Raw genomic sequence first — 26,725 nt, 5'->3', positions numbered from 1 at the left:
GTGCACACAGAAGTTGCAGGGGTGCACACAGACGTCGCAGGGGTGCACACGGACGTCGCAGGGGTGCACACGGACGTCTCCAGTACCTGAAATATCAGGACGTGTGAATCTGGCCTTACACTGCGTGTGTGGTCACAGATCATAGACACCTGTAAGAGCCTGTAACGCGTCTCCAAGTATTTACATGGATTACAGCGTAAGACTGGTGAGTATAAGGATTTTTTTATTTTATTCTAATGTTTACAGGTGGAGACACTACTACCCTCATCATTGTCCCTGCTGGTGCTGATCACAGCACAGGCAGGGAACCATGATGAGGGCAGCACTAACTGTGTACTGATTCCCAGGCGCCGGTACGTGTGATCCTGATGCGGCACACGGGTGCACACGGACGTCTCAGGGGTGCACACGGAAGTCGCAGGGGTGCACACGGATGTCTCAGAGGTGCCCACGGACGTCTCAGGGATGCCCACGGACGTCTCAGGGGTGCACACGGAAGTCGCAGGGGTGCACACGGATGTCTCAGAGGTGCCCACGGACGTCTCAGGGATGCCCACGGACGTCTCAGGGGTGCACACAGAAGTCGAAGGGGTGCACACGGACGTCGCAGGGGTGCACACGGACGTCGCAGGGGTGCACACGGACGTCTCAGGGGTGCACACGGACGTCGCAGGGTGCCCACGGACGTTGCAGGGGTGCACACGGCTGTCGCAGGGGTGCACACGGAAGTCGCAGGGGTGCACACGGAAGTCGCAGGGGTGCACACGGACGTCGCAGGGGTGCACACGGACGTCGCAGGGGTGCACACGGACGTCGCAGGGGTGCACACGGACGTCGCAGGGGTGCACACGGACGTCGCAGGGGTGCACACGGACGTCTCCAGTACCTGAAATATCAGGACGTGTGAATCTGGCCTTACACTGCGTGTGTGGTCACAGATCATAGACACCTGTAAGAGCCTGTAACGCGTCTCCAAGTATTTACATGGATTACAGCGTAAGACTGGTGAGTATAAGGATTTTTTTATTTTATTCTAATGTTTACAGGTGGAAACACTACTACCCTCATCATTGTCCCTGCTGGTGCTGATCACAGCACCGGCAGGGAACCATGATGAGGGCAGCACTAACTGTGTACTGATTCCCAGGCGCCGGTACATGTGATCCTGATGCGGCACACGGGTGTCACAGGGGGGCACACGGGTGTCACAGGGTTGCACACGGACGTCGCAGGGGTGCACACGGACGTCGCAGGGGTGCACACGGACGTCGCAGGGGTGCACACGGACGTCGCAGGGGTGCACATGGACATCTCCAGTACCTGAAATATCAGGACGTGTGAATCCGGCCTTACACTGCGCGTGTGGTCACAGATCATAGTCACCTGTAACGCGTCTCCAAGTATTTGTTCTTAAAGATCAGACTCTTCTCCAGCGCCAGCAGATGTCACAGCACTGACAAAAATATCCCATACTAGACATTAACACAGGTCAGCAATGGCCAGCAGAGAGCGGCCTGCAAGGAGTGGCCCCCTGAGGCCAGGGCACCGCACAGGAGCGGCCCCCTGAGGCCAGGGCACCGCACAGGAGAGGGCCCCTGAGGCCAGGGCACCGCACAGGAGCGGCCCCCTGAGGCCAGGGCACCGCACAGGAGCGGCCCCCTGAGGCCAGGGCACCGCACAGGAGCGGCCCCCTGAGGCCAGGGCACCGCACAGGAGCGGCCCCCTGAGGCCAGGGCACCGCACAGGAGCGGCCCCCTGAGGACAGGGCACCGCACAGGAGCGGCCCCCTGAGGACAGGGCACCGCACAGGAGCGGCCCCCTGAGGACAGGGCACCGCACAGGAGCGGCCCCCTGAGGACAGGGCACCGCACAGGAGCGGCCCCCTGAGGACAGGGCACTGCACAGGAGCGGCCCCCTGAGGACAGGGTACTGCACAGGAGCAGCCCCCTGAGGACAGGGCACTGCACAGGAGCAGCCCCCTGAGGACAGGGCACTGCTGGAAGAGCGGCCCCCTGAGGACAGGGCACTGCATAGGAGCGGCCCCCTGAGGACAGGGCACTGCTGGAGGAGCGGCCCCCTGAGGACAGGGCACTGCTGGAGGAGCGGCCCCCTGAGGACAGGGCACTGCTGGAGGAGCGGCCCCCTGAGGACAGGGCACTGCTGGAGGAGCGGCCCCCTGAGGACAGGGCATTGCTGGAGGAGCGGCCCCCTGAGGACAGGGCACTGCTGGAGGAGCGGCCCCCTGAGGACAGGGCACTGCTGGAGGAGCGGCCCCATGAGGACAGGGCACTGCACAGGAGCGGCCCCCTGAGGACAGGGCACTGCACAGGAGCGACCCCCTGAGGACAGGGCACTGCTGGAGGAGCGGCCCCCTGAGGACAGGGCACTGCACGAGGAGCGGCCCCCTGAGGACAGGGCACTGCACAGGAGCGGCCCCCTGAGGACAGGGCACTGCACAGGAGCGGCCCCCTGAGGACAGGGCACTGCACAGGAGCGGCCCACTGAGGACAGGGCGCTGCACAGGAGCGGTCCCCTGAGGACAGGGCACTGCTGGAGGAGCGGCCCCCTGAGGACAGGGCGCTGCACAGGAGCGGCCCCCTGAGGACAGGGCGCTGCACAGGAGCGGCCCCCTGAGGACAGGGCGCTGCACAGGAGCGGCCCCCTGAGGACAGGGCACTGCTGGAGGAGCGGCCCCCCGAGGACAGGGCACTGCTGGAGGAGCGGCCCCCCGAGGACAGGGCACTGCTGGAGGAGCGGCCCCCCGAGGACAGGGCACTGCTGGAGGAGCGGCCCCCCGAGGACAGGGCACTGCTGGAGGAGCGGCCCCCCGAGGACAGGGCACTGCTGGAGGAGCGGCCCCCCGAGGACAGGGCACTGCTGGAGGAGCGGCCCCCCGAGGACAGGGCACTGCTGGAGGAGCGGCCCCCTGAGGACAGGGCACTGCACAGGAGCGGCCCCCTGAGGACAGGGCACTGCTGGAGGAGCGGCCACCTGAGGACAGGGCACTGCTGGAGGAGCGGCCACCTGAGGACAGGGCACTGCTGGAGGAGCGGCCACCTGAGGACAGGGCACTGCTGGAGGAGCGGCCCCCTGAGGACAGGGCACTGCTGGAGGAGCGGCCCCCCGAGGACAGGGCACTGCTGGAGGAGCGGCCCCCCGAGGACAGGGCACTGCTGGAGGAGCGGCCCCCCGAGGACAGGGCACTGCTGGAGGAGCGGCCCCCCGAGGACAGGGCACTGCTGGAGGAGCGGCCCCCTGAGGACAGGGCACTGCACAGGAGCGGCCCCCTGAGGACAGGGCACTGCTGGAGGAGCGGCCACCTGAGGACAGGGCACTGCTGGAGGAGCGGCCCCCTGAGGACAGGGCACTGCTGGAGGAGCGGCCACCTGAGGACAGGGCACTGCACAGGAGCGGCCACCTGAGGACAGGGCACTGCTGGAGGAGCGGCCCCCTGAGGACAGGGCACTGCTGGAGCAGTCTGGACGCCCATACAGCCGTATAATGAGGCGGCGGACCGCAGTGATATCAGGGGGACTGCCCGTCACCAGCCGCGCTGCTTGGTCACATGATCTTGTGGCTGCGGTGACGCTGAGCTAATAGTGAACCCTCGCAGGGAGGTGACGTCATATGTACGCGCCGCGGCTGCAGAAAGATGGCGGTGCCGGAGCGCTTGTCTCACTCCCGGTCGCTGTTCATCACGGACCTCGGTCCCATGCGGTTCTACGTGCGGCCCGGGCCCCTGAAGAGGCAGCTGTCTCCGCTCATCACTTACGGCGGCGGGATCATGTGCCGTGTGCAGGAGCCGGGGGCTTTCCTGCTCGCAGACCCCGGACAGGGTCTCGGCATCCAGTACATGTCCAGCACGTACATCACTGACAGTGTGCGCAGCAACCGGAGACTCTCCCCCCGGAGCTACCGCCTGCTGAACCGGAGAGACTCGGGGCCGGCCAAGACCAGAGCAGGGGCCCCTGAACCGGCACACAGGACGCTGAGCCCAGAGGGGCCCCACAGAGAGCGGGCGGGCAGCGAGCAGAGTCACAGCACAGGGGACCCGAGAGAAGGAGGGGGCCACACTACCCCAGAGAGGGATCCCAACCGTAATGTCTGCACCTCAGGGGCCCCCTCATCCCGTGACCCCGGGCCAGACACTGGGGCCCCCTCATCCCGTGACCCCGGGCCAGACACTGGGACCCCCTCATCCCGTGACTCCCGGCCAACAGCAGGGGCCTCTGCTATGAAGGACTCAGAAGCTGAGCAGATGGATTGTAGACAATTTGGCGATGACCCCATAGTATTGAGGACCCATGGAGAGAGCTGCACCACAACAGACCATCGGACCAATTGTGCCAAGGTGTCACAGCAGCACACGGTGCCAAATCAGAGGTTATCGGGTCCGGTGGGGAGGGTCCGGTTCAGCAGGCAGGAGGACATTGTGATATTACAGTACGTCAAGGAGAATGAGGGGCCCAAGAAGCCTATAACCGGGAACATCCTGTGGAAGGAGCTGGAGGAAAAGCAGCTGGTGCAGAGGACGTGGCAGGCCATGAAAAGTCGCTACAAAACGCATATCCTGCGGAAGAAACACCAGTACAGGCTGCCCTTGCGGGCCCCAGCACCCAGCAAGACCCCCAGGACCAGTGCGGGGGCCACCGGACACATTACTGCCCCGCACCATGATCAATCGCCTGCTGACACCTCCCCGAGAAATGCCTCATCTCTCTCTGTAGGTTCCTTGGGCGCCAGAGATGGAAAATTGTGTACAGGTCTATGCACTGATGATGGCAGCCTCCCAGCCCCCCCAACATGCGACCCTGGGCCAAACACTGCAGCCCCCGCATCATGCGACCCTGTTCCAACAGCAGGGGACTCTGCTATGATGGACTCAGCAGCTGAGCAGATGGATTTTGGAGGATGTGGCAATGAACCCATAGTAATGGGGACCCCTAGGGGTCTCTGTGCCACAAAAGACGATCGGACTAATTGTACCAAGCTGTCACAGCAGCACACAGTGCCAAATCGGAGGTTATCGGGTCCGGGGAGGAGGGTCCCTTTCAGCACGCAGGAAGACATTGTCATTTTACAGTACGTCAAGGAAAATGAGGGGTCCAAGAAGCCAACGACTGGGAATATCCTGTGGAAGGAGCTGGAGGAAAAGCAGCTGACGCAAAGAACATGGCAGGCCATGAAAAGTCGCTACAAAACGCATATCCTGCGGAAGAAACACCAGTACAAGCTGCCCCCGCGGGCCCCAGCACCTAGCAAGACCCCCAGGACCAGTGCGGGGGCCACCGGAGACATTACTGCCCAGCACCATGATCAATCGCCTGCCGACACCTCCCCGAGAAATGCCTCCTCATCTCTTGCTGCAGATTCAGGTGGCGTCGGAGAGGGGGAATTGTGTACAGATCTGTCCAATAATGATGATGGCTGCCCCCCAGAAGGAAACAGAATGACCCGACGACTGAGAATCGCCACAAACGCCTCATCAGAAAGACGAGAAGGTGCGTACTTGTCATTTGGGAGGGATGGTGGTGTATAGCCCTCTATAGGGCACCACCCGAAGAGACGTACGCCTTGGTGGGCAGCAGGCCCAGGTCACATGACAGAGGCTGCACTCCTGATTCTACAACACGTTCCACATTATTCCACAGATGCCATTTCCCCTGATTTTCCTGAATGCAGAGGAGTCGTACAATGTCCAATCATCAAACGTTAGACCACATGCACACATTCAGTATTTACATCAGTATTTGTAAGTCAATATCAGAAGTGGAAGAATCAGAGGAAAAGTAGAATAGAAACACATTTGGTTTTAGCTTACAAATACTGATGTGAAATACTGACCAAATACTGAACGTGTGAACATGGCCTCACTCTAAACGCTTAACTCTTCATCTGCTCACCGGCCTATATACTGTGTTCCAAATTATTCCACACATACTATTATTTTCCTGGACACAGATGAGTCGCACAACGTCCAATCATCGAACGTTAGAGGATAAATCACATTTATTGCACAAATCTCCCAATGAGAACAGGATTTATTGCAAAACTAAAAAAAACTCAGAAAGCAGAAAATTCTTCTGCAGAACAAGAGTCCAGACATTTTCCAGGTTGTAAAGATCTGAGAGCGGTGATTTGTGGGATCTGCAGCATTAAGACATCACATTCACTGACATCAAAAGCTGATGAGAGAGGAGTGAGGACCCTGCCCGCGAGGGCTCACAGTCTACAGGGGATGGGTGAGGATACAGTAGGTGAGGGTAGAGCTGGTCGTGCAGCGGTATGGTGGAGCGAGGACCCTGCCCGCGAGGGCTCACAGTCTACAGGGGATGGGTGAGGATACAGTAGGTGAGGGTAGAGCTGGTCGTGCAGCGGTATGGTGGAGCGAGGACCCTGCCCGCGAGGGCTCACAGTCTACAGGGGATGGGTGAGGATACAGTAGGTGAGGGTAGAGCTGGTCGTGCAGCGGTATGGTGGAGCGAGGACCCTGCCCGCGAGGGCTCACAGTCTACAGGGGATGGGTGAGGATACAGTAGGTGAGGGTAGAGCTGGTCGTACAGCGGTATGGTGGAGCGAGGACCCTGCCCGCGAGGGCTCACAGTCTACAGGGGATGGGTGAGGATACAGTAGGTGAGGGTAGAGCTGGTCGTGCAGCGGTATGGTGGAGCGAGGACCCTGCCCGCGAGGGCTCACAATCTACAGGGGATGGGTGAGGATACAGTAGGTGAGGGTAGAGCTGGTCGTGCAGCGGTATGGTGGAGCGAGGACCCTGCCCGTGAGGGCTCACAATCTACAAGGGATGGGTGAGGATACAGTAGGTGAGGGTAGAGCTGGTCGTGCAGCGGTATGGTGGAGCGAGGACCCTGCCCGCGAGGGCTCACAGTCTACAGGGGATGGGTGAGGATACAGTAGGTGAGGGTAGAGCTGGTCGTACAGCGGTATGGTGGAGCGAGGACCCTGCCCGTGAGGGCTCAGTCTACAGGGGATGGGTGAAGATACAGTAGGTGAGGGTAGAGCTGGTCGTGCAGCGGTATGGTGGAGCGAGGACCCTGCCCGCGAGGGCTCACAGTCTATAGGGGATGGGTGAGGATACAGTAGGCGAGGGTAGAGCTGGTCGTGCAGCGGTATGGAGGAGCGAGGGTTACTGCAGGTTGTAGGCTTGTCGGAAGAGGTAGGTCTTCAGGTTCCTTTTGAAGGTTTCCCCGGTAGACGAGAGTCTGATGTGTTGGGGTACAGCGTTCCAGAGTAGGGGGGAAGCATGGGAGAAATCTTGTATGCGATTGTAGGAAGAGGAGATAAGAGGGGAGTAGAGGAGGAGATCTTGTGAGGATCGGAGGCTGCGTGCAGTTATGTACCGGTAGACTAGGTCACAGATGTATGGAGGAGACAGGTTGTGGATGGCTTTGTATGTCATGGTTAGGGTTTTGAACTGGAGTCTCTGGGTAATGAGGAGCCAGGGAAGGGATTGACAGAGAGGAGAGGCCGGGGAATAGCGGGAGGACAGGTGGATTAGTCGAGCAGCAGAGTTTAGGATAGATTGGAGGGGTGCGAGAGTGTTAGAGGGGAGGCCACAGAGCAGGAGGTTGCAGTAGTTGAGGCGGGAGATGATGAGGGCGTGCACTGGTGTTTTTGCAGATTCGTGGTTGAGGAATGTGCGGATCCGGGAGATATTTTTGAGTTGGAGTCGGCAGGAAGTGGAGAGGGCTTGGATATGTGGTGTGAAGGAGAGATCAGAGTCCAGGGTTACCCCGAGGCAGCGAGCCTGAGGGACTGGGGAGAGTGGGCAGCCATTGACTGTGATGGATAGGTCAGGTGGGGGGTTGAGTGAGATGGTGGAAAGATGAGGAATTCAGTTTTATCCATATTTTTAGAAATCTGTCAGAGAATAAGGATGAGATAGTGGACAGACATTGTGGGATTCTGGTTAGTAGGGAGGAGATATCGGGTCCGGAGAGGTAGATCTCTGTGTCATCAGCATAGAGGTGATAATGTTTTCATACCTTGTCCGAGGCATTGCACTATGTGACTCTTTTTGGCAGCAGAGATCCTTTTTCTTTCCCATATTGCTTGAAACCTGCAGCTGCTTAATAATGTGAAATGTCCTTAAAGAGTTTTCCTTCAATTGGGCACCTGGCAGCTAATTATCACAGGGGTCTGAGACTGATGTCAGTGATCCCAAGACCCCGAGACACAAACTGTCCATGAGGTTATGGGAAAAACAGAAAGTTCCATCTTTATGGCCCTGACACCCAGTCTGCGGAATAGCGTGGAGCGCGGTGCAGTCTGCGGAATAGCGTGGAGCGCGGTGCAGTCTGCGGGATAGCGTGGAGCGCGGTGCAGTCTGCAGAATAGCGTGGAGCGCGGTGCAGTCTGCGGGATAGCGTGGAGCGCGGTGCAGTCTGCGGGATAGCGTGGAGCGCGGTGCAGTCTGCGGGATAGCGTGGAGCGCGGTGCAGTCTGCGGGATAGCGTGGAGCGCGGTGCAGTCTGCGGGATAGCGTGGAGCGCGGTGCAGTCTGCGGGATAGCGTGGAGCGCGGTGCAGTCTGCGGGATAGCGCGGAGCGCGGTGCAGTCTGCGGAATAGCGTGGAGCGCGGTGCAGTCTGCGGGATAGCGTGGAGCGCGGTGCAGTCTGCAGAATAGCGTGGAGCGCGGTGCAGTCTGCGGGATAGCGTGGAGCGCGGTGCAGTCTGCGGGATAGCGTGGAGCGCGGTGCAGTCTGCGGGATAGCGTGGAGCGCGGTGCAGTCTGCGGGATAGCGTGGAGCGCGGTGCAGTCTGCGGGATAGCGTGGAGCGCGGTGCAGTCTGCGGGATAGCGTGGAGCGCGGTGCAGTCTGCGGGATAGCGTGGAGCGCGGTGCAGTCTGCGGGATAGCGTGGAGCGCGGTGCAGTCTGCGGGATAGCGTGGAGCGCGGTGCAGTCTGCGGGATAGCGTGGAGCGCGGTGCAGTCTGCGGGATAGCGTGGAGCGCGGTGCAGTCTGCGGGATAGCGTGGAGCGCGGTGCAGTCTGCAGAATAGCGTGGAGCGCGGTGCAGTCTGCAGAATAGCGTGGAGCGCGGTGCAGTCTGCGGGATAGCGTGGAGCGCGGTGCAGTCTGCAGAATAGCGTGGAGCGCGGTGCAGTCTGCGGGATAGCGTGGAGCGCGGTGCAGTCTGCAGAATAGTGTGGAGCGCGGTGCAGTCTGCGGGATAGCGTGGAGCGCGGTGCAGTCTGCGGGATAGCGTGGAGCGCGGTGCAGTCTGCAGAATAGCGTGGAGCGCGGTGCAGTCTGCGGGATAGCGTGGAGCGCGGTGCAGTCTGCGGGATAGCGTGGAGCGCGGTGCAGTCTGCAGAATAGCGTGGAGCGCGGTGCAGTCTGCGGGATAGCGTGGAGCGCAGTGCAGTCTGCAGAATAGTGTGGAGCGCGGTGCAGTCTGCGGGATAGCGTGGAGCGCGGTGCAGTCTGCGGGATAGCGTGGAGCGCGGTGCAGTCTGCGGGATAGCGTGGAGCGCGGTGCAGTCTGCAGAATAGCGTGGAGCGCGGTGCAGTCTGCGGGATAGCGCGGTGCAGTCTGCGGGATAGCGTGGAGCGCGGTGCAGGCTGCGGGATAGCGCGGTGCAGGCTGCGGGATAGCGCGGAGCGCGGTGCAGGCTGCGGGATAGCGCGGAGCGCGGTGCAGGCTGCGGGATAGCGCGGAGCGCGGTGCAGGCTGCGGGATAGCGCGGAGCGCGGTGCAGGCTGCGGGATAGCGCGGTGCAGGCTGCGGGATAGCGCGGAGCGCGGTGCAGGCTGCGGGATAGCGCGGAGCGCGGTGCAGGCTGCGGGATAGCGCGGAGCGCGGTGCAGGCTGCGGGATAGCGCGGAGCGCGGTGCAGGCTGCGGGATAGCGCGGAGCGCGGTGCAGGCTGCGGGATAGCGCGGAGCGCGGTGCAGGCTGCGGGATAGCGCGGTGCAGGCTGCGGGATAGCGCGGTGCAGGCTGCGGGATAGCGCGGAGCGCGGTGCAGGCTGCGGGATAGCGCGGAGCGCGGTGCAGGCTGCGGGATAGCGCGGTGCAGGCTGCGGGATAGCGCGGAGCAGGCTGCGGGATAGCGCGGAGCGCGGTGCAGGCTGCGGGATAGCGCGGAGCGCGGTGCAGTCTGCGGGATAGCGTGGAGCGCGGTGCAGTCTGCGGGATAGCGTGGAGCGCGGTGCAGTCTGCGGGATAGCGTGGAGCGCGGTGCAGTCTGCGGGATAGCGCGGTGCAGTCTGCGGGATAGCGTGGAGCGCGGTGCAGGCTGCGGGATAGCGCGGTGCAGGCTGCGGGATAGCGCGGTGCAGGCTGCGGGATAGCGCGGAGCGCGGTGCAGGCTGCGGGATAGCGCGGAGCGCGGTGCAGGCTGCGGGATAGCGCGGAGCGCGGTGCAGGCTGCGCGGAGCGCGGTGCAGGCTGCGGGATAGCGCGGTGCAGGCTGCGGGATAGCGCGGTGCAGGCTGCGGGATAGCGTGGAGCGCGGTGCAGGCTGCGGGATAGCGTGGAGCGCGGTGCAGGCTGCGGGATAGCGCGGTGCAGGCTGCACTTTATCTGCGCTCTAGATGAATTGATCTCGTACTTCTGTGCAGATGAAGATTTAGGCCACGTTCACACGTTCAGTATTTTACATCAGTATTTTATAAGCCAAAACCAGGAGTGGGTGATAAATCCAGAAGTGGTGACGCGTTTCTATTATACTTTCCCTCTGATTGTTCCACTCCTGGTTTTAGCTTACAAATACTGATGTAAAATACTGACCAAATACTGAGCGTGTGAACGTGGCCTTAGCCTGCAGCATGCTAAAGGATTATCTGACTTTTTGCTCTAAAAAGGTGAAACGCAAAAAAAAAAGCATATTTAATGTAGTGCAAAATATATCATCATCTGGCTCGTGTCCGTGTGTGCCGCTCCATTACTGACGGTTTCCCTGGGCTTGTTGTGTCCGTGTGTGCCGCTCCATTACTGACGGTTTCCCTGGGCTTGTTGTGTCCGTGTGTGCCGCTCCATTACTGACGGTTTCCCTGGGCTTGTTGTGTCCGTGTGTGCCGCTCCATTACTGACGGTTTCCCTGGGCTTGTTTTGTCCGTGTGTGCCGCTCCATTACTGACGGTTTCCCTGGGCTTGTTGTGTCCGTGTATGCCGCTCCACTACTGACGGTTTCCCTGGGCTTGTTGTGTCTGTGTGTGCCGCTCCATTACTGACGGTTTCCCTGGGCTTGTTGTGTCCGTGTGTGCCGCTCCACTACTGACGGTTTCCCTGGGCTTGTTGTGTCTGTGTGTGCCGCTCCATTACTGACGGTTTCCCTGGGCTTGTTGTGTCCGTGTGTGTGCCGCTCCATTACTGACGGTTTCTCTGGGCTTGTTGTGTCCGTGTATGCCGCTCCACTACTGACGGTTTCCCTGGGCTTGTTGTGTCTGTGTGTGCCGCTCCATTACTGACGGTTTCCCTGGGCTTGTTGTGTCCGTGTGTGCCGCTCCACTACTGACGGTTTCCCTGGGCTTGTTTTGTCCGTGTGTGCCGCTCCATTACTGACGGTTTCCCTGGGCTTGTTGTGTCCGTGTATGCCGCTCCACTACTGACGGTTTCCCTGGGCTTGTTGTGTCTGTGTGTGCCGCTCCATTACTGACGGTTTCCCTGGGCTTGTTGTGTCCGTGTGTGCCGCTCCACTACTGACGGTTTCCCTGGGCTTGTTGTGTCCGTGTGTGCCGCTCCATTACTGACGGTTTCCCTGGGCTTGTTGTGTCCGTGTGTGCCGCTCCACTACTGGCGGTTTCCCTGGGCTTGTTGTGTCCGTGTGTGTGCCGCTCCATTACTGACGGTTTCCCTGGGCTTGTTGTGTCCGTGTGTGCCGCTCCATTACTGACGGTTTCCCTGGGCTTGTTGTGTCCGTGTGTGCCGCTCCATTACTGACGGTTTCCCTGGGCTTGTTGTGTCCGTGTGTGCCGCTCCACTACTGACGGTTTCCCTGGGCTTGTTGTGTCCGTGTGTGCCGCTCCATTACTGACAGTTTCCCTGGGCTTGTTGTGTCCGTGTGTGCCGCTCCATTACTGACGGTTTCCCTGGGCTTGTTTTGTCCGTGTGTGCCGCTCCATTACTGACGGTTTCCCTGGGCTTGTTGTGTCCGTGTATGCCGCTCCACTACTGACGGTTTCCCTGGGCTTGTTGTGTCTGTGTGTGCCGCTCCATTACTGACGGTTTCCCTGGGCTTGTTGTGTCCGTGTGTGCCGCTCCACTACTGACGGTTTCCCTGGGCTTGTTGTGTCTGTGTGTGCCGCTCCATTACTGACGGTTTCCCTGGGCTTGTTGTGTCCGTGTATGCCGCTCCACTACTGACGGTTTCCCTGGGCTTGTTTTGTCCGTGTGTGCCGCTCCATTACTGACGGTTTCCCTGGGCTTGTTGTGTCCGTGTATGCCGCACCACTACTGACGGTTTCCCTGGGCTTGTTGTGTCTGTGTGTGCCGCTCCATTACTGACGGTTTCCCTGGGCTTGTTGTGTCCGTGTGTGCCGCTCCACTACTGACGGTTTCCCTGGGCTTGTTGTGTCCGTGTGTGCCGCTCCATTACTGACGGTTTCCCTGGGCTTGTTGTGTCCGTGTGTGCCGCTCCATTACTGACGGTTTCCCTGGGCTTGTTGTGTCCGTGTGTGCCGCTCCATTACTGACGGTTTCCCTGGGCTTGTTGTGTCCGTGTGTGCCGCTCCATTACTGACGGTTTCCCTGGGCTTGTTTTGTCCGTGTGTGCCGCTCCATTACTGACGGTTTCCCTGGGCTTGTTGTGTCCGTGTATGCCGCTCCACTACTGACGGTTTCCCTGGGCTTGTTGTGTCTGTGTGTGCCGCTCCATTACTGACGGTTTCCCTGGGCTTGTTGTGTCCGTGTGTGCCGCTCCACTACTGACGGTTTCCCTGGGCTTGTTGTGTCCGTGTGTGTGCCGCTCCATTACTGACGGTTTCCCTGGGCTTGTTGTGTCTGTGTGTGCCGCTCCATTACTGACGGTTTCCCTGGGCTTGTTGTGTCCGTGTATGCCGCTCCACTACTGACGGTTTCCCTGGGCTTGTTGTGTCCGTGTATGCCGCTCCACTACTGACGGTTTCCCTGGGCTTGTTGTGTCCGTGTGTGCCGCTCCATTACTGACGGTTTCCCTGGGCTTGTTGTGTCCGTGTGTGCCGCTCCACTACTGACGGTTTCCCTGGGCTTGTTGTGTCCGTGTGTGTGCCGCTCCATTACTGACGGTTTCCCTGGGCTTGTTGTGTCTGTGTGTGTGCCGCTCCATTACTGACGGTTTCCCTGGGCTTGTTGTGTCCGTGTATGCCGCTCCACTACTGACGGTTTCCCTGGGCTTGTTGTGTCCGTGTATGCCGCTCCATTACTGACGGTTTCCCTGGGCTTGTTGTGTCCGTGTGTGCCGCTCCATTACTGACGGTTTCCCTGGGCTTGTTGTGTCCGTGTGTGCCGCTCCATTACTGACGGTTTCCCTGGGCTTGTTGTGTCTCTGTTTCTTCAGGGAAGAAAGAATCCACATCTATAACTAAGCAGCCGCCCGAGGACCAGGACACCGACCACTCGGAAGAGCTGCAGATATTCGAGATCGCCAACATGGAGTTTGAGGTACAGAGAACACAGAATCCACCAATATTATTGGGTAAAGTTTGTGACCCCTTCACACTAACAGCTGAGAGTCAGCTCTGACACTGCACAATAGTGAGTGCAGCTCTGGAGTATAATACAGGAGGTAACTCAGGATCAGTAATGTAATTTATGTACACAGTGACTGCACCAGCAGAATAGTGAGTGCAGCTCTGGAGTATAATACAGGATGTAACTCAGGATCAGTAATGTAATGTATGTACACAGTGACTGCACCAGCAGAATAGGGAGTGCAGCTCTGGAGTATAATACAGGATGTAACTCAGGATCAGTAATGTAATGTATGTACACAGTGACTGCACCAGCAGAATAGTGAATGCAGCTCTGGAGTATAATACAGGAGGTAACTCAGGATCAGTAATGTAATGTATGTACACAGTGACTGCACCAGCAGAATAGTGAGTGCAGCTCTGGAGTATAATACAGGAGGTAACTCAGGATCAGTAATGTAATGTATGTACACAGTGACTGCACCAGCAGAATAGTGAGTGCAGCTCTGGAGTATAATACAGGAGGTAACTCAGGAACAGTAATGTAATGTATGTACACAGTGACTGCACCAGCAGAATAGTGAGTGCAGCTCTGGAGTATAATACAGGATGTAACTCAGGATCAGTAATGTAATGTATGTACACAGTGACTGCACCAGCAGAATAGTGAGTGCAGCTCTGGAGTATAATACAGGAGGTAACTCAGGATCAGTAATGTAATGTATGTACACAGTGACTGCACCAGCAGAATAGTGAGTGCAGCTCTGGAGTATAATACAGGATGTAACTCAGGATCAGTAATGTAATGTATGTACACAGTGACTGCACCAGCAGAATAGTGAGTGCAGCTCTGGAGTATAATACAGGATGTAACTCAGGATCAGTAATGTAATGTATGTACACAGTGACTGCACCAGCAGAATAGTGAGTGCAGCTCTGGAGTATAATACAGGAGGTAACTCAGGAACAGTAATGTAATGTATGTACACAGTGACTGCACCAGCAGAATAGTGAGTGCAGCTCTGGAGTATAATACAGGATGTAACTCAGGATCAGTAATGTAATGTATGTACACAGTGACTGCACCAGCAGAATAGTGAGTGCAGCTCTGGATTATAATACAGGAGGTAACTCAGGAACAGTAATGTAATGTATGTACACAGTGACTGCACCAGCAGAATAGTGAGTGCAGCTCTGGAGTATAATACAGGATGTAACTCAGGATCAGTAATGTAATGTATGTACACAGTGACTGCACCAGCAGAATAGTGAGTGCAGCTCTGGGGTATAATACAGGATGTAACTCAGGATCAGTAATGTAATGTATGTACACAATGACTGCACCAGCAGAATAGTGAGTGCAGCTCTGGAGTATAATACAGGATGTAACTCAGGATCAGTAATGTAATGTATGTACACAGTGACTGCACCAGCAGAATAGTGAGTGCAGCTCTGGGGTATAATACAGGATGTAACTCAGGATCAGTAATGTAATGTATGTACACAGTGACTGCACCAGCAGAATAGTGAGTGCAGCTCTGGGGTATAATACAGGATGTAACTCAGGATCAGTAATGTAATGTATGTACACAGTGACTGCACCAGCAGAATAGTGAGTGCAGCTCTGGAGTATAATACAGGATGTAACTCAGGATCAGTAATGTAATGTATGTACACAGTGACTGCACCAGCAGAATAGTGAGTGCAGCTCTGGGGTATAATACAGGATGTAACTCAGGATCAGTAATGTAATGTATGTACACAGTGACTGCACCAGCAGAATAGTGAGTGCAGCTCTGGAGTATAATACAGGATGTAACTCAGGATCAGTAATGTAATGTATGTACACAGTGACTGCACCAGCAGAATAGTGAGTGCAGCTCTGGAGTATAATACAGGATGTAACTCAGGATCAGTAATGTAATGTATGTACACAGTGACTCCACCAGCAGAATAGTGAGTGCAGCTCTGGGGTATAATACAGAAGGTAACTCAGGTTCAGTAATGTAATGTATGTACACAGTGACTGCACCAGCAGAATAGTGAGTGCAGCTCTGGGGTATAATACAGGATGTAACTCAGGATCAGTAATGTAATGTATGTACACAGTGACTGCACCAGCAGAATAGTGAGTGCAGCTCTGGAGTATTATACAGGATGTAACTCAGGATCAGTAATGTAATGTATGTACACAGTGACTGCACCAGCAGAATAGTGAGTGCGGCTCTGGAGTATAATACAGGATGTAACTCAGGATCAGTAATGTAATGTATTTACACAGTGACTGCACCAGCAGAATAGTGAGTGCAGCTCTGGAGTATTATACAGGATGTAACTCAGGATCAGTAATGTAATGTATGTACACAGTGACTCCACCAGCAGAATAGTGAGTGCAGCTCTGGAGTATAATATAGGATGTAACTCAGGATCAGTAATGTAATGTATGTACACAGTGACTGCACCAGCAGAATAGTGAGTGCAGCTCTGGGGTATAATACAGGATGTAACTCAGGATCAATAATGTAATGTATGTACACAGTGACTGCACCAGCAGAATAGTGAATGCAGCTCTGGAGTATAATACAGGATGTAACTCAGGATCAGTAATGTAATGTATGTACACAGTGACTGCACCAGCAGAATAGTGAGTGCAGCTCTGGAGTATTATACAGGATGTAACTCAGGATCAGTAATGTAATGTATGTACACAGTGACTGCACCAGCAGAATAGTGAGTGCAGCTCTGGAGTATAATATAGGATGTAACTCAGGATCAGTAATGTAATGTATGTACACAGTGACTGCACCAGCAGAATAGTGAGTGCAGCTCTGGGGTATAATACAGGATGTAACTCAGGATCAGTAATGTAATGTATGTACACAGTGACTGCACCAGCAGAATAGTGAGTGCAGCTCTGGAGTATAATATAGGATGTAACTCAGGATCAGTAATGTAATGTATGTACACAGTGACTGCACCAGCAGAATAGTGAGTGCAGCTCTGGGGTATAATACAGGATGTAACTCAGGATCAATAATGTAATGTATGTACACAGTGACTGCACCAGCAGAATAGTGAATGCAGCTCTGGAGTATAATACAGGATGTAACTCAGGATCAGTAATGTAATGTATGTACACAGTGACTGCACCAGCAGAGTAGTGAGTGCAGCTCTGGGGTATAATACAGGAGGTAACTCAGGTTCAGTAATGTAATGTATGTACACAGTGACTGCACCAGCCGAATAGTGAGTGCAGCTCTGGAGTATAATACAGGATGTAACTCAGGATCAGTAATGTAATGTATGTACACAGTGACTGCACCAGCAGAGTAGTGAGTGCAACTCTGGGGTATAATACAGGAGGTAACTCAGGTTCAGTAATGTAATGTATGTACACAGTGACTGCACCAGCCGAATAGTGAGTGCAGCTCTGGAGTATAATACAGGATGTAACTCGGGATCAGTAATGTAATGTATGTACACAGTGACTCCACCAGCAGAATAGTGAGTGCACCTCTGGAGTATAATACAGGATGTAACTCAGGATCAGTAATGTAATGTATGTACACAGTGACTGCACCAGCAGAATAGTGAGTGCAGCTCTGGGGTATAATACAGGATGTAACTCAGGATCAGTAATGTAATGTATGTACACAGTGACTGCACCAGCAGAATAGTGAGTGCAGCTCTGGAGTATAATACAGGATGTAACTCAGGATCAGTAATGTAATGTATGTACACGGTGACTGCACCAGCAGAATAGTGAGTGAAGCTCTGGAGTATAATACAGGATGTAACTCAGGATCAGTAATGTAATGTATGTACACAGTGACTGCACCAGCAGAATAGTGAGTGCAGCTCTGGAGTATAATGCAGGAAGTAACTCAGGATCAGTAATGTAATGTATGGACACAGTGACTGCACCAGCAGAATAGTGAGTGCAGCTCTGGAGTATAATACAGGAGGTAACTCAGGATCAGTAATGTAATGTACACAGTGACTGCACCAGCAGAATAGTGAGTGCAGCTCTGGAGTATAATACAGGATGTAACTCAGGATCAGTAATGTAATGTACACAGTGACTGCACCAGCAGAATAGTGAGTGCAGCTCTGGAGTATAATACAGGAGGTAACTCAGGATCAGTAATGTAATGTACGTACACAGTGACTGCACCAGCAGAATAGTGAGTGCAGCTCTGGAGTATAATACAGGATGTAACTCAGGATCAGTAATGCAATGTATGTACACAGTGACTGCACCAGCAGAATAGTGAGTGCAGCTCTGGAGTATAATACAGGAGGTAACTCAGGATTAGTAATGTAATGTATGTACACAGTGACTGCACCAGCAGAATAGTGAGTGCAGCTCTGGAGTATAATACAGGAGGTAACTCAGGATTAGTAATGTAATGTATGTACACAGTGACTGCACCAGCAGAATAGTGAGTGCAGCTCTGGAGTGTAATACAGGATGTAACTCAGGATCAGTAATGTAATGTATGTACACAGTGACTGCACCAGCAGAATAGTGAGTGCAGCTCTGGAGTGTAATACAGGATGTAACTCAGGATCAGTAATGTAATGTATGTACACAGTGACTGCACCAGCAGAATAGTGAGTGCAGCTCTGGAGTATAATACAGGAGGTAACTCAGGATCAGTAATGTAATGTATGTACACAGTGACTGCACCAGCAGAATAGTGAGTGTAGCTCTGGAGTATAATACAGGATGTAACTCAGGATCAGTAATGTAATGTATGTACACAGTGACTGCACCAGCAGAATAGTGAGTGCAGCTCTGGAGTGTAATACAGGATGTAACTCAGGATCAGTAATGTAATGTATGTACACAGTGACTGCACCAGCAGAATAGTGAGTGCAGCTCTGGAGTATAATACAGGATGTAACTCAGGATCAGTAATGTAATGTACACAGTGACTGCACCAGCAGAATAGTGAGTGCAGCACTGGAGTGTAATACAGGATGTAACTCAGGATCAGTAATGTAATGTATGTACACAGTGACTGCACCAGCAGAATAGTGAGTGCAGCCCTGGAGTATAATACACGAGGTAACTCAGGATCAGTAATGTAATGTATGTACACAGTGACTGCACCATATAGGAGTGCAGCTCTGGAGTATAATACAGGATGTAACTCAGGATCAGTAATGTAATGTACGTACACAGTGACTGCACCAGCAGAATAGTGAGTGCAGCTCTGGGGTATAATACAGGATGTAACTCCGGATCAGTAATGTAATGTATGTACACAGTGACTGCACCAGCAGAATAGTGAGTGCAGCTCTGGAGTATAATATAGGATGTAACTCAGGATCAGTAATGTAATGTATGTACACAGTGACTGCACCAGCAGAATAGTGAGTGCAGCTCTGGACTATAATACAGGATGTAACTCAGGATCAGTAATGTAATGTATGTACACCGTGACTGCACCAGCAGAATAGTGAGTGCAGCTCTGGGGTATAATACAGGATGTAACTCAGGATCAGTAATGTAATGTATGTACACAGTGACTGCACCAGCAGAATAGTGAGTGCAGCTCTGGGGTATAATACAGGATCAGTAATGTAATGTATGTACACAGTGACTGCACCAGCAGAATAGTGAGTGCAGCTCTGGAGTATAATACAGGATGTAACTCAGGATCAGTAATGTAATGTATGTACACAGTGACTGCACCAGCAGAATAGTGAGTGCAGCTCTGGAGTATAATACAGGAGGTAACTCAGGATCAGTAATGTAATGTATGTACACAGTGACTGCACCAGCAGAATAGTGAGTGCAGCTCTGGAGTATAATACAGGATGTAACTCAGGATCAGTAATGTAATGTATGTACACAGTGACTGCACCAGCAGAGTAGTGAGTGCAACTCTGGGGTATAATACAGGAGGTAACTCAGGTTCAGTAATGTAATGTATGTACACAGTGACTGCACCAGCCGAATAGTGAGTGCAGCTCTGGAGTATAATACAGGATGTAACTCGGGATCAGTAATGTAATGTATGTACACAGTGACTCCACCAGCAGAATAGTGAGTGCACCTCTGGAGTATAATACAGGATGTAACTCAGGATCAGTAATGTAATGTATGTACACAGTGACTGCACCAGCAGAATAGTGAGTGCAGCTCTGGAGTATAATACAGGATGTAACTCAGGATCAGTAATGTAATGTACACAGTGACTGCACCAGCAGAATAGTGAGTGCAGCTCTGGAGTATAATACAGGAGGTAACTCAGGATCAGTAATGTAATGTACGTACACAGTGACTGCACCAGCAGAATAGTGAGTGCAGCTCTGGAGTATAATACAGGATGTAACTCAGGATCAGTAATGCAATGTATGTACACAGTGACTGCACCAGCAGAATAGTGAGTGCAGCTCTGGAGTATAATACAGGAGGTAACTCAGGATTAGTAATGTAATGTATGTACACAGTGACTGCACCAGCAGAATAGTGAGTGCAGCTCTGGAGTATAATACAGGAGGTAACTCAGGATTAGTAATGTAATGTATGTACACAGTGACTGCACCAGCAGAATAGTGAGTGCAGCTCTGGAGTGTAATACAGGATGTAACTCAGGATCAGTAATGTAATGTATGTACACAGTGACTGCACCAGCAGAACAGTGAGTGCAGCTCTGGAGTGTAATACAGGATGTAACTCAGGATCAGTAATGTAATGTATGTACACAGTGACTGCACCAGCAGAATAGTGAGTGCAGCTCTGGAGTATAATACAGGAGGTAACTCAGGATCAGTAATGTAATGTATGTACACAGTGACTGCACCAGCAGAATAGTGAGTGTAGCTCTGGAGTATAATACAGGATGTAACTCAGGATCAGTAATGTAATGTATGTACACAGTGACTGCACCAGCAGAATAGTGAGTGCAGCTCTGGAGTGTAATACAGGATGTAACTCAGGATCAGTAATGTAATGTATGTACACAGTGACTGCACCAGCAGAATAGTGAGTGCAGCTCTGGAGTATAATACAGGATGTAACTCAGGATCAGTAATGTAATGTACACAGTGACTGCACCAGCAGAATAGTGAGTGCAGCACTGGAGTGTAATACAGGATGTAACTCAGGATCAGTAATGTAATGTATGTACACAGTGACTGCACCAGCAGAATAGTGAGTGCAGCCCTGGAGTATAATACACGAGGTAACTCAGGATCAGTAATGTAATGTATGTACACAGTGACTGCACCATATAGGAGTGCAGCTCTGGAGTATAATACAGGATGTAACTCAGGATCAGTAATGTAATGTACGTACACAGTGACTGCACCAGCAGAATAGTGAGTGCAGCTCTGGGGTATAATACAGGATGTAACTCCGGATCAGTAATGTAATGTATGTACACAGTGACTGCACCAGCAGAATAGTGAGTGCAGCTCTGGAGTATAATACAGGATGTAACTCAGGATCAGTAATGTAATGTATGTACACAGTGACTGCACCAGCAGAATAGTGAGTGCAGCTCTGGAGTATAATATAGGATGTAACTCAGGATCAGTAATGTAATGTATGTACACAGTGACTGCACCAGCAGAATAGTGAGTGCAGCTCTGGACTATAATACAGGATGTAACTCAGGATCAGTAATGTAATGTATGTACACCGTGACTGCACCAGCAGAATAGTGAGTGCAGCTCTGGGGTATAATACAGGATGTAACTCAGGATCAGTAATGTAATGTATGTACACAGTGACTGCACCAGCAGAATAGTGAGTGCAGCTCTGGGGTATAATACAGGATCAGTAATGTAATGTATGTACACAGTGACTGCACCAGCAGAATAGTGAGTGCAGCTCTGGAGTATAATACAGGATGTAACTCAGGATCAGTAATGTAATGTATGTACACAGTGACTGCACCAGCAGAATAGTGAGTGCAGCTCTGGAGTATAATACAGGAGGTAACTCAGGATCAGTAATGTAATGTATGTACACAGTGACTGCACCAGCAGAATAGTGAGTGCAGCTCTGGAGTATAATACAGGAGGTAACTCAGGATCAGTAATGTAATGTATGTACACGGTGACTGCACCAGCAGAATAGTGAGTGTAGCTCTGGAGTATAATACAGGATGTAACTCAGGATCAGTAATGTAATGTATGTACACAGTGACTGCACCAGCAGAATAGTGAGTGCAGCTCTGGAGTATAATACAGGATGTAACTCAGGATCAGTAATGTATGTACACAGTGACTGCACCAGCAGAATAGTGAGTGCAGCTCTGGAGTATAATACAGGAAGTAACTCAGGATCAGTAATGTAATGTATGGACACAGTGACTGCACCAGCAGAATAGTGAGTGCAGCTCTGGAGTATAATACAGGAGGTAACTCAGGATTAGTAATGTAATGTATGTACACAGTGACTGCACCAGCAGAATAGTGAGTGCAGCTCTGGAGTATAATACAGGAGGTAACTCAGGATCAGTAATGTAATGTATGTACACTGTGACTGCACCAGCAGAATAGTGAGTGCAGCTCTGGAGTATAATACAGGATGTAACTCAGGATCAGTAATGTAATGTACACAGTGACTGCACCAGCAGAATAGTGAGTGCAGCTCTGGAGTATAATACAGGAGGTAACTCAGGATCAGTAATGTAATGTATGTACACAGTGACTGCACCAGCAGAATAGTGAGTGCAGCTCTGGAGTATAATACAGGAGGTAACTCAGAATCAGTAATGTAATGTATGGACACAGTGACTGCACCAGCAGAATAGTGAGTGCAGCTCTGGAGTATAATACAGGGGGTAACTCAGGATCAGTAATGTAATGTATGTACACAGTGACTGCTCCAGCAGAATAGTGAGTGCAGCTCTGGAGTATAATACAGGATGTAACTAAGGATCAGTAATGTAATGTATGTACACAGTGACTGCACCAGCAGAATAGTGAGTGCAGCTCTGGAGTGTAATACAGGATGTAACTCAGGATCAGTAATGTAATGTATGTACACAGTGACTGCACCAGCAGAATAGTGAGTGCAGCTCTGGAGTATAATACAGGATGTAACTCAGGATCAGTAATGTAATGTATGTACACAGTGACTGCACCAGCAGAATAGTGAGTGCAGCTCTGGAGTATAATACAGGAGGTAACTCAGGATCAGTAATGTAATGTATGTACACAGTGACTGCACCAGCAGAATAGTGAGTGCAGCTCTGGAGTATAATACAGGATGTAACTCAGGATCAGTAATGTAATGTATGTACACAGTGACTGCACCAGCAGAATAGTGAGTGCAGCTCTGGAGTGTAATACAGGATGTAACTCAGGATCAGTAATGTAATGTATGTACACAGTGACTGCACCAGCAGAATAGTGAGTGCAGCTCTGGAGTATAATACAGGATGTAACTCAGGATCAGTAATGTAATGTATGTACACAGTGACTGCACCAGCAGAATAGTGAGTGCAGCTCTGGAGTATAATACAGGAGGTAACTCAGGATCAGTAATGTAATGTATGTACACAGTGACTGCACCAGCAGAATAGTGAGTGCAGCTCTGGAGTATAATACAGGATGTAACTCAGGATCAGTAATGTAATGTATGTACACAGTGACTGCACCAGCAGAATAGTGAGTGCAGCTCTGGAGTGTAATACAGGATGTAACTCAGGATCAGTAATGTAATGTATGTACACAGTGACTGCACCAGCAGAATAGTGAGTGCAGCTCTGGAGTATAATACAGGATGTAACTCAGGATCAGTAATGTAATGTACACAGTGACTGCACCAGCAGAATAGTGAGTGCAGCTCTGGAGTGTAATACAGGATGTAACTCAGGATCAGTAATGTAATGTATGTACACCGTGACTGCACCATATAGGAGTGCAGCTCTGGAGTATAATACAGGATGTAACTCAGGATCAGTAATGTAATGTACACAGTGACTGCACCAGCAGAATAGTGAGTGCAGCTCTGGAGTATAATACAGGATGTAACTCAGGATCAGTAATGTAATGTATGTACACAGTGACTCCACCAGCAGAATAGTGAGTGCAGCTCTGGAGTATAATACAGGATGTAACTCAGGATCAGTAATGTAATGTATGTACACAGTGACTGGACCAGCAGAATAGTGAGTGCAGCTCTGGAGTATAATACAGGAGGTAACTCAGGATCAGTAATGTAATGTATGTACACAGTGACTGCACCAGCAGAATAGTGAGTGCAGCTCTGGGGTATAATACAGGATGTAACTCAGGATCAGTAATGTAATGTATGTACACAGTGACTGCACCAGCAGAATAGTGAGTGCAGCTCTGGAGTATAATACAGGATGTAACTCAGGATCATTAATGTAATGTATGTACACGGTGACTGCACCAGCAGAATAGTGAGTGAAGCTCTGGAGTATAATACAGGATGTAACTCCGGATCAGTAATGTAATGTATGTACACAGTGACTGCACCAGCAGAATAGTGAGTGCAGCTCTGGAGTATAATACAGGATGTAACTCAGGATCAGTAATGTATGTACACAGTGACTGCACCAGCAGAATAGTGAGTGCAGCTCTGGAGTATAATACAGGAAGTAACTCAGGATCAGTAATGTAATGTACACAGTGACTGCACCAGCAGAATAGTGAGTGCAGCTCTGGAGTATAATACAGGAGGTAACTCAGGATTAGTAATGTAATGTATGTACACAGTGACTGCACCAGCAGAATAGTGAGTGCAGCTCTGGAGTATAATACAGGAGCTAACTCAGGATTAGTAATGTAATGTATGTACACAGTGACTGCACCAGCAGAATAGTGAGTGCAGCTCTGGAGTATAATACAGGAGGTAACTGAGGATCAGTAATGTAATGTATGTACACAGTGACTGCACCAGCAGAATAGTGAGTGCAGCTCTGGAGTATAATACAGGATGTAACTGAGGATCAGTAATGTAATGTATGTACACAGTGACTGCACCAGCAGAATAGTGAGTGCAGCTCTGGAGTGTAATACAGGATGTAACTCAGGATCAGTAATGTAATGTATGTACACAGTGACTGCACCAGCAGAATAGTGAGTGCAGCTCTGGAGTATAATACAGGATGTAACTCAGGATCAGTAATGTAATGTACACAGTGACTGCACCAGCAGAATAGTGAGTGCAGCACTGGAGTGTAATACAGGATGTAACTCAGGATCAGTAATGTAATGTATGTACACAGTGACTGCACCAGCAGAATAGTGAGTGCAGCTCTGGAGTATAATACAGGATGTAACTCAGGATCAGTAATGTAATGTATGTACACAGTGACTGCACCAGCAGAATAGTGAGTGCAGCTCTGGAGTATAATACAGGATGTAACTCAGGATCAGTAATGTAATGTACGTACACAGTGACTGCACCAGCAGAATAGTGAGTGCAGCTCTGGGGTATAATACAGGATGTAACTCCGGATCAGTAATGTAATGTATGTACACAGTGACTGCACCAGCAGAATGGTGAGTGCAGCTCTGGAGTATAATATAGGATGTAACTCAGGATCAGTAATGTAATGTATGTACACAGTGACTGCACCAGCAGAATAGGGAGTGCAGCTCTGGACTATAATACAGGATGTAACTCAGGATCAGTAATGTAATGTATGTACACCGTGACTGCACCAGCAGAATAGTGAGTGCAGCTCTGGGGTATAATACAGGATGTAACTCAGGATCAGTAATGTAATGTATGTACACAGTGACTGCACCAGCAGAATAGTGAGTGCAGCTCTGGGGTATAATACAGGATCAGTAATGTAATGTATGTACACAGTGACTGCACCAGCAGAATAGTGAGTGCAGCTCTGGAGTATAATACAGGATGTAACTCAGGATCAGTAATGTATGTACACAGTGACTGCACCAGCAGAATAGTGAGTGCTGCTCTGGAGTATAATACAGGAAGTAACTCAGGATCAGTAATGTAATGTATGGACACAGTGACTGCACCAGCAGAATAGTGAGTGCAGCTCTGGAGTATAATACAGGAGGTAACTCAGGATTAGTAATGTAATGTATGTACACAGTGACTGCACCAGCAGAATAGTGAGTGCAGCTCTGGAGTATAATACAGGAGGTAACTCAGGATCAGTAATGTAATGTATGTACACTGTGACTGCACCAGCAGAATAGTGAGTGCAGCTTTGGAGTATAATACAGGATGTAACTCAGGATCAGTAATGTAATGTACACAGTGACTGCACCAGCAGAATAGTGAGTGCAGCTCTGGAGTATAATACAGGATGTAACTCAGGATCAGTAATGTAATGTATGTACACAGTGACTGCACCAGCAGAATAGGGAGTGCAGCTCTGGACTATAATACAGGATGTAACTCAGGATCAGTAATGTAATGTATGTACACAGTGACTGCACCAGCAGAATAGTGAGTGCAGCTCTGGAGTGTAATACAGGATGTAACTCAGGATCAGTAATGTAATGTAATGTATGTACACAGTGACTGCACCAGCAGAATAGTGAGTGCAGCTCTGGAGTATAATACAGGATGTAACTCAGGATCAGTAATGTAATGTACACAGTGACTGCACCAGCAGAATAGTGAGTGCAGCACTGGAGTGTAATACAGGATGTAACTCAGGATCAGTAATGTAATGTATGTACACAGTGACTGCACCAGCAGAATAGTGAGTGCAGCTCTGGAGTATAATACAGGAGGTAACTCAGGATCAGTAATGTAATGTATGTACACAGTGACTGCACCAGCAGAATAGTGAGTGGAGCTCTGGAGTATAATACAGGATGTAACTCAGGATCAGTAATGTAATGTACGTACACAGTGACTGCACCAGCAGAATAGTGAGTGCAGCTCTGGGGTATAATACAGGATGTAACTCCGGATCAGTAATGTAATGTATGTACACAGTGACTGCACCAGCAGAATGGTGAGTGCAGCTCTGGAGTATAATATAGGATGTAACTCAGGATCAGTAATGTAATGTATGTACACAGTGACTGCACCAGCAGAATAGGGAGTGCAGCTCTGGACTATAATACAGGATGTAACTCAGGATCAGTAATGTAATGTATGTACAC

At 51.6% G+C, this 26,725-nt stretch overlaps 1 protein-coding gene across 1 annotated transcript in view; it reads left to right on the top strand.

The window, feature by feature from the left end:
- Nucleotides 1-3,619: 3,619 nt before the first annotated feature.
- Nucleotides 3,620-26,725, top strand: part of LOC141157657 (telomeric repeat-binding factor 2-interacting protein 1-like) — a 43,867-nt gene continuing 20,761 nt past the window's right edge. The window contains exons 1-2 of the mRNA XM_073645185.1: nt 3,620-5,501; nt 13,501-13,604. Coding sequence (XP_073501286.1) covers nt 3,653-5,501; nt 13,501-13,604 — 1,953 coding nt within the window. The 5' untranslated portion in view covers nt 3,620-3,652. The remainder of the gene's footprint in view (nt 5,502-13,500; nt 13,605-26,725) is intronic.

This window comes from Phyllobates terribilis, unplaced genomic scaffold (genome assembly GCF_046119375.1).
Source record: "Phyllobates terribilis strain yellow unplaced genomic scaffold, ASM4611937v1 Scaffold_8__6_contigs__length_399053987, whole genome shotgun sequence".
NCBI lineage: Eukaryota > Metazoa > Chordata > Amphibia > Anura > Dendrobatidae > Phyllobates > Phyllobates terribilis.
The sequence above is the reverse complement of the archived record's forward strand: the minus strand, read 5'-3'. Positions and strand labels throughout refer to the sequence as shown.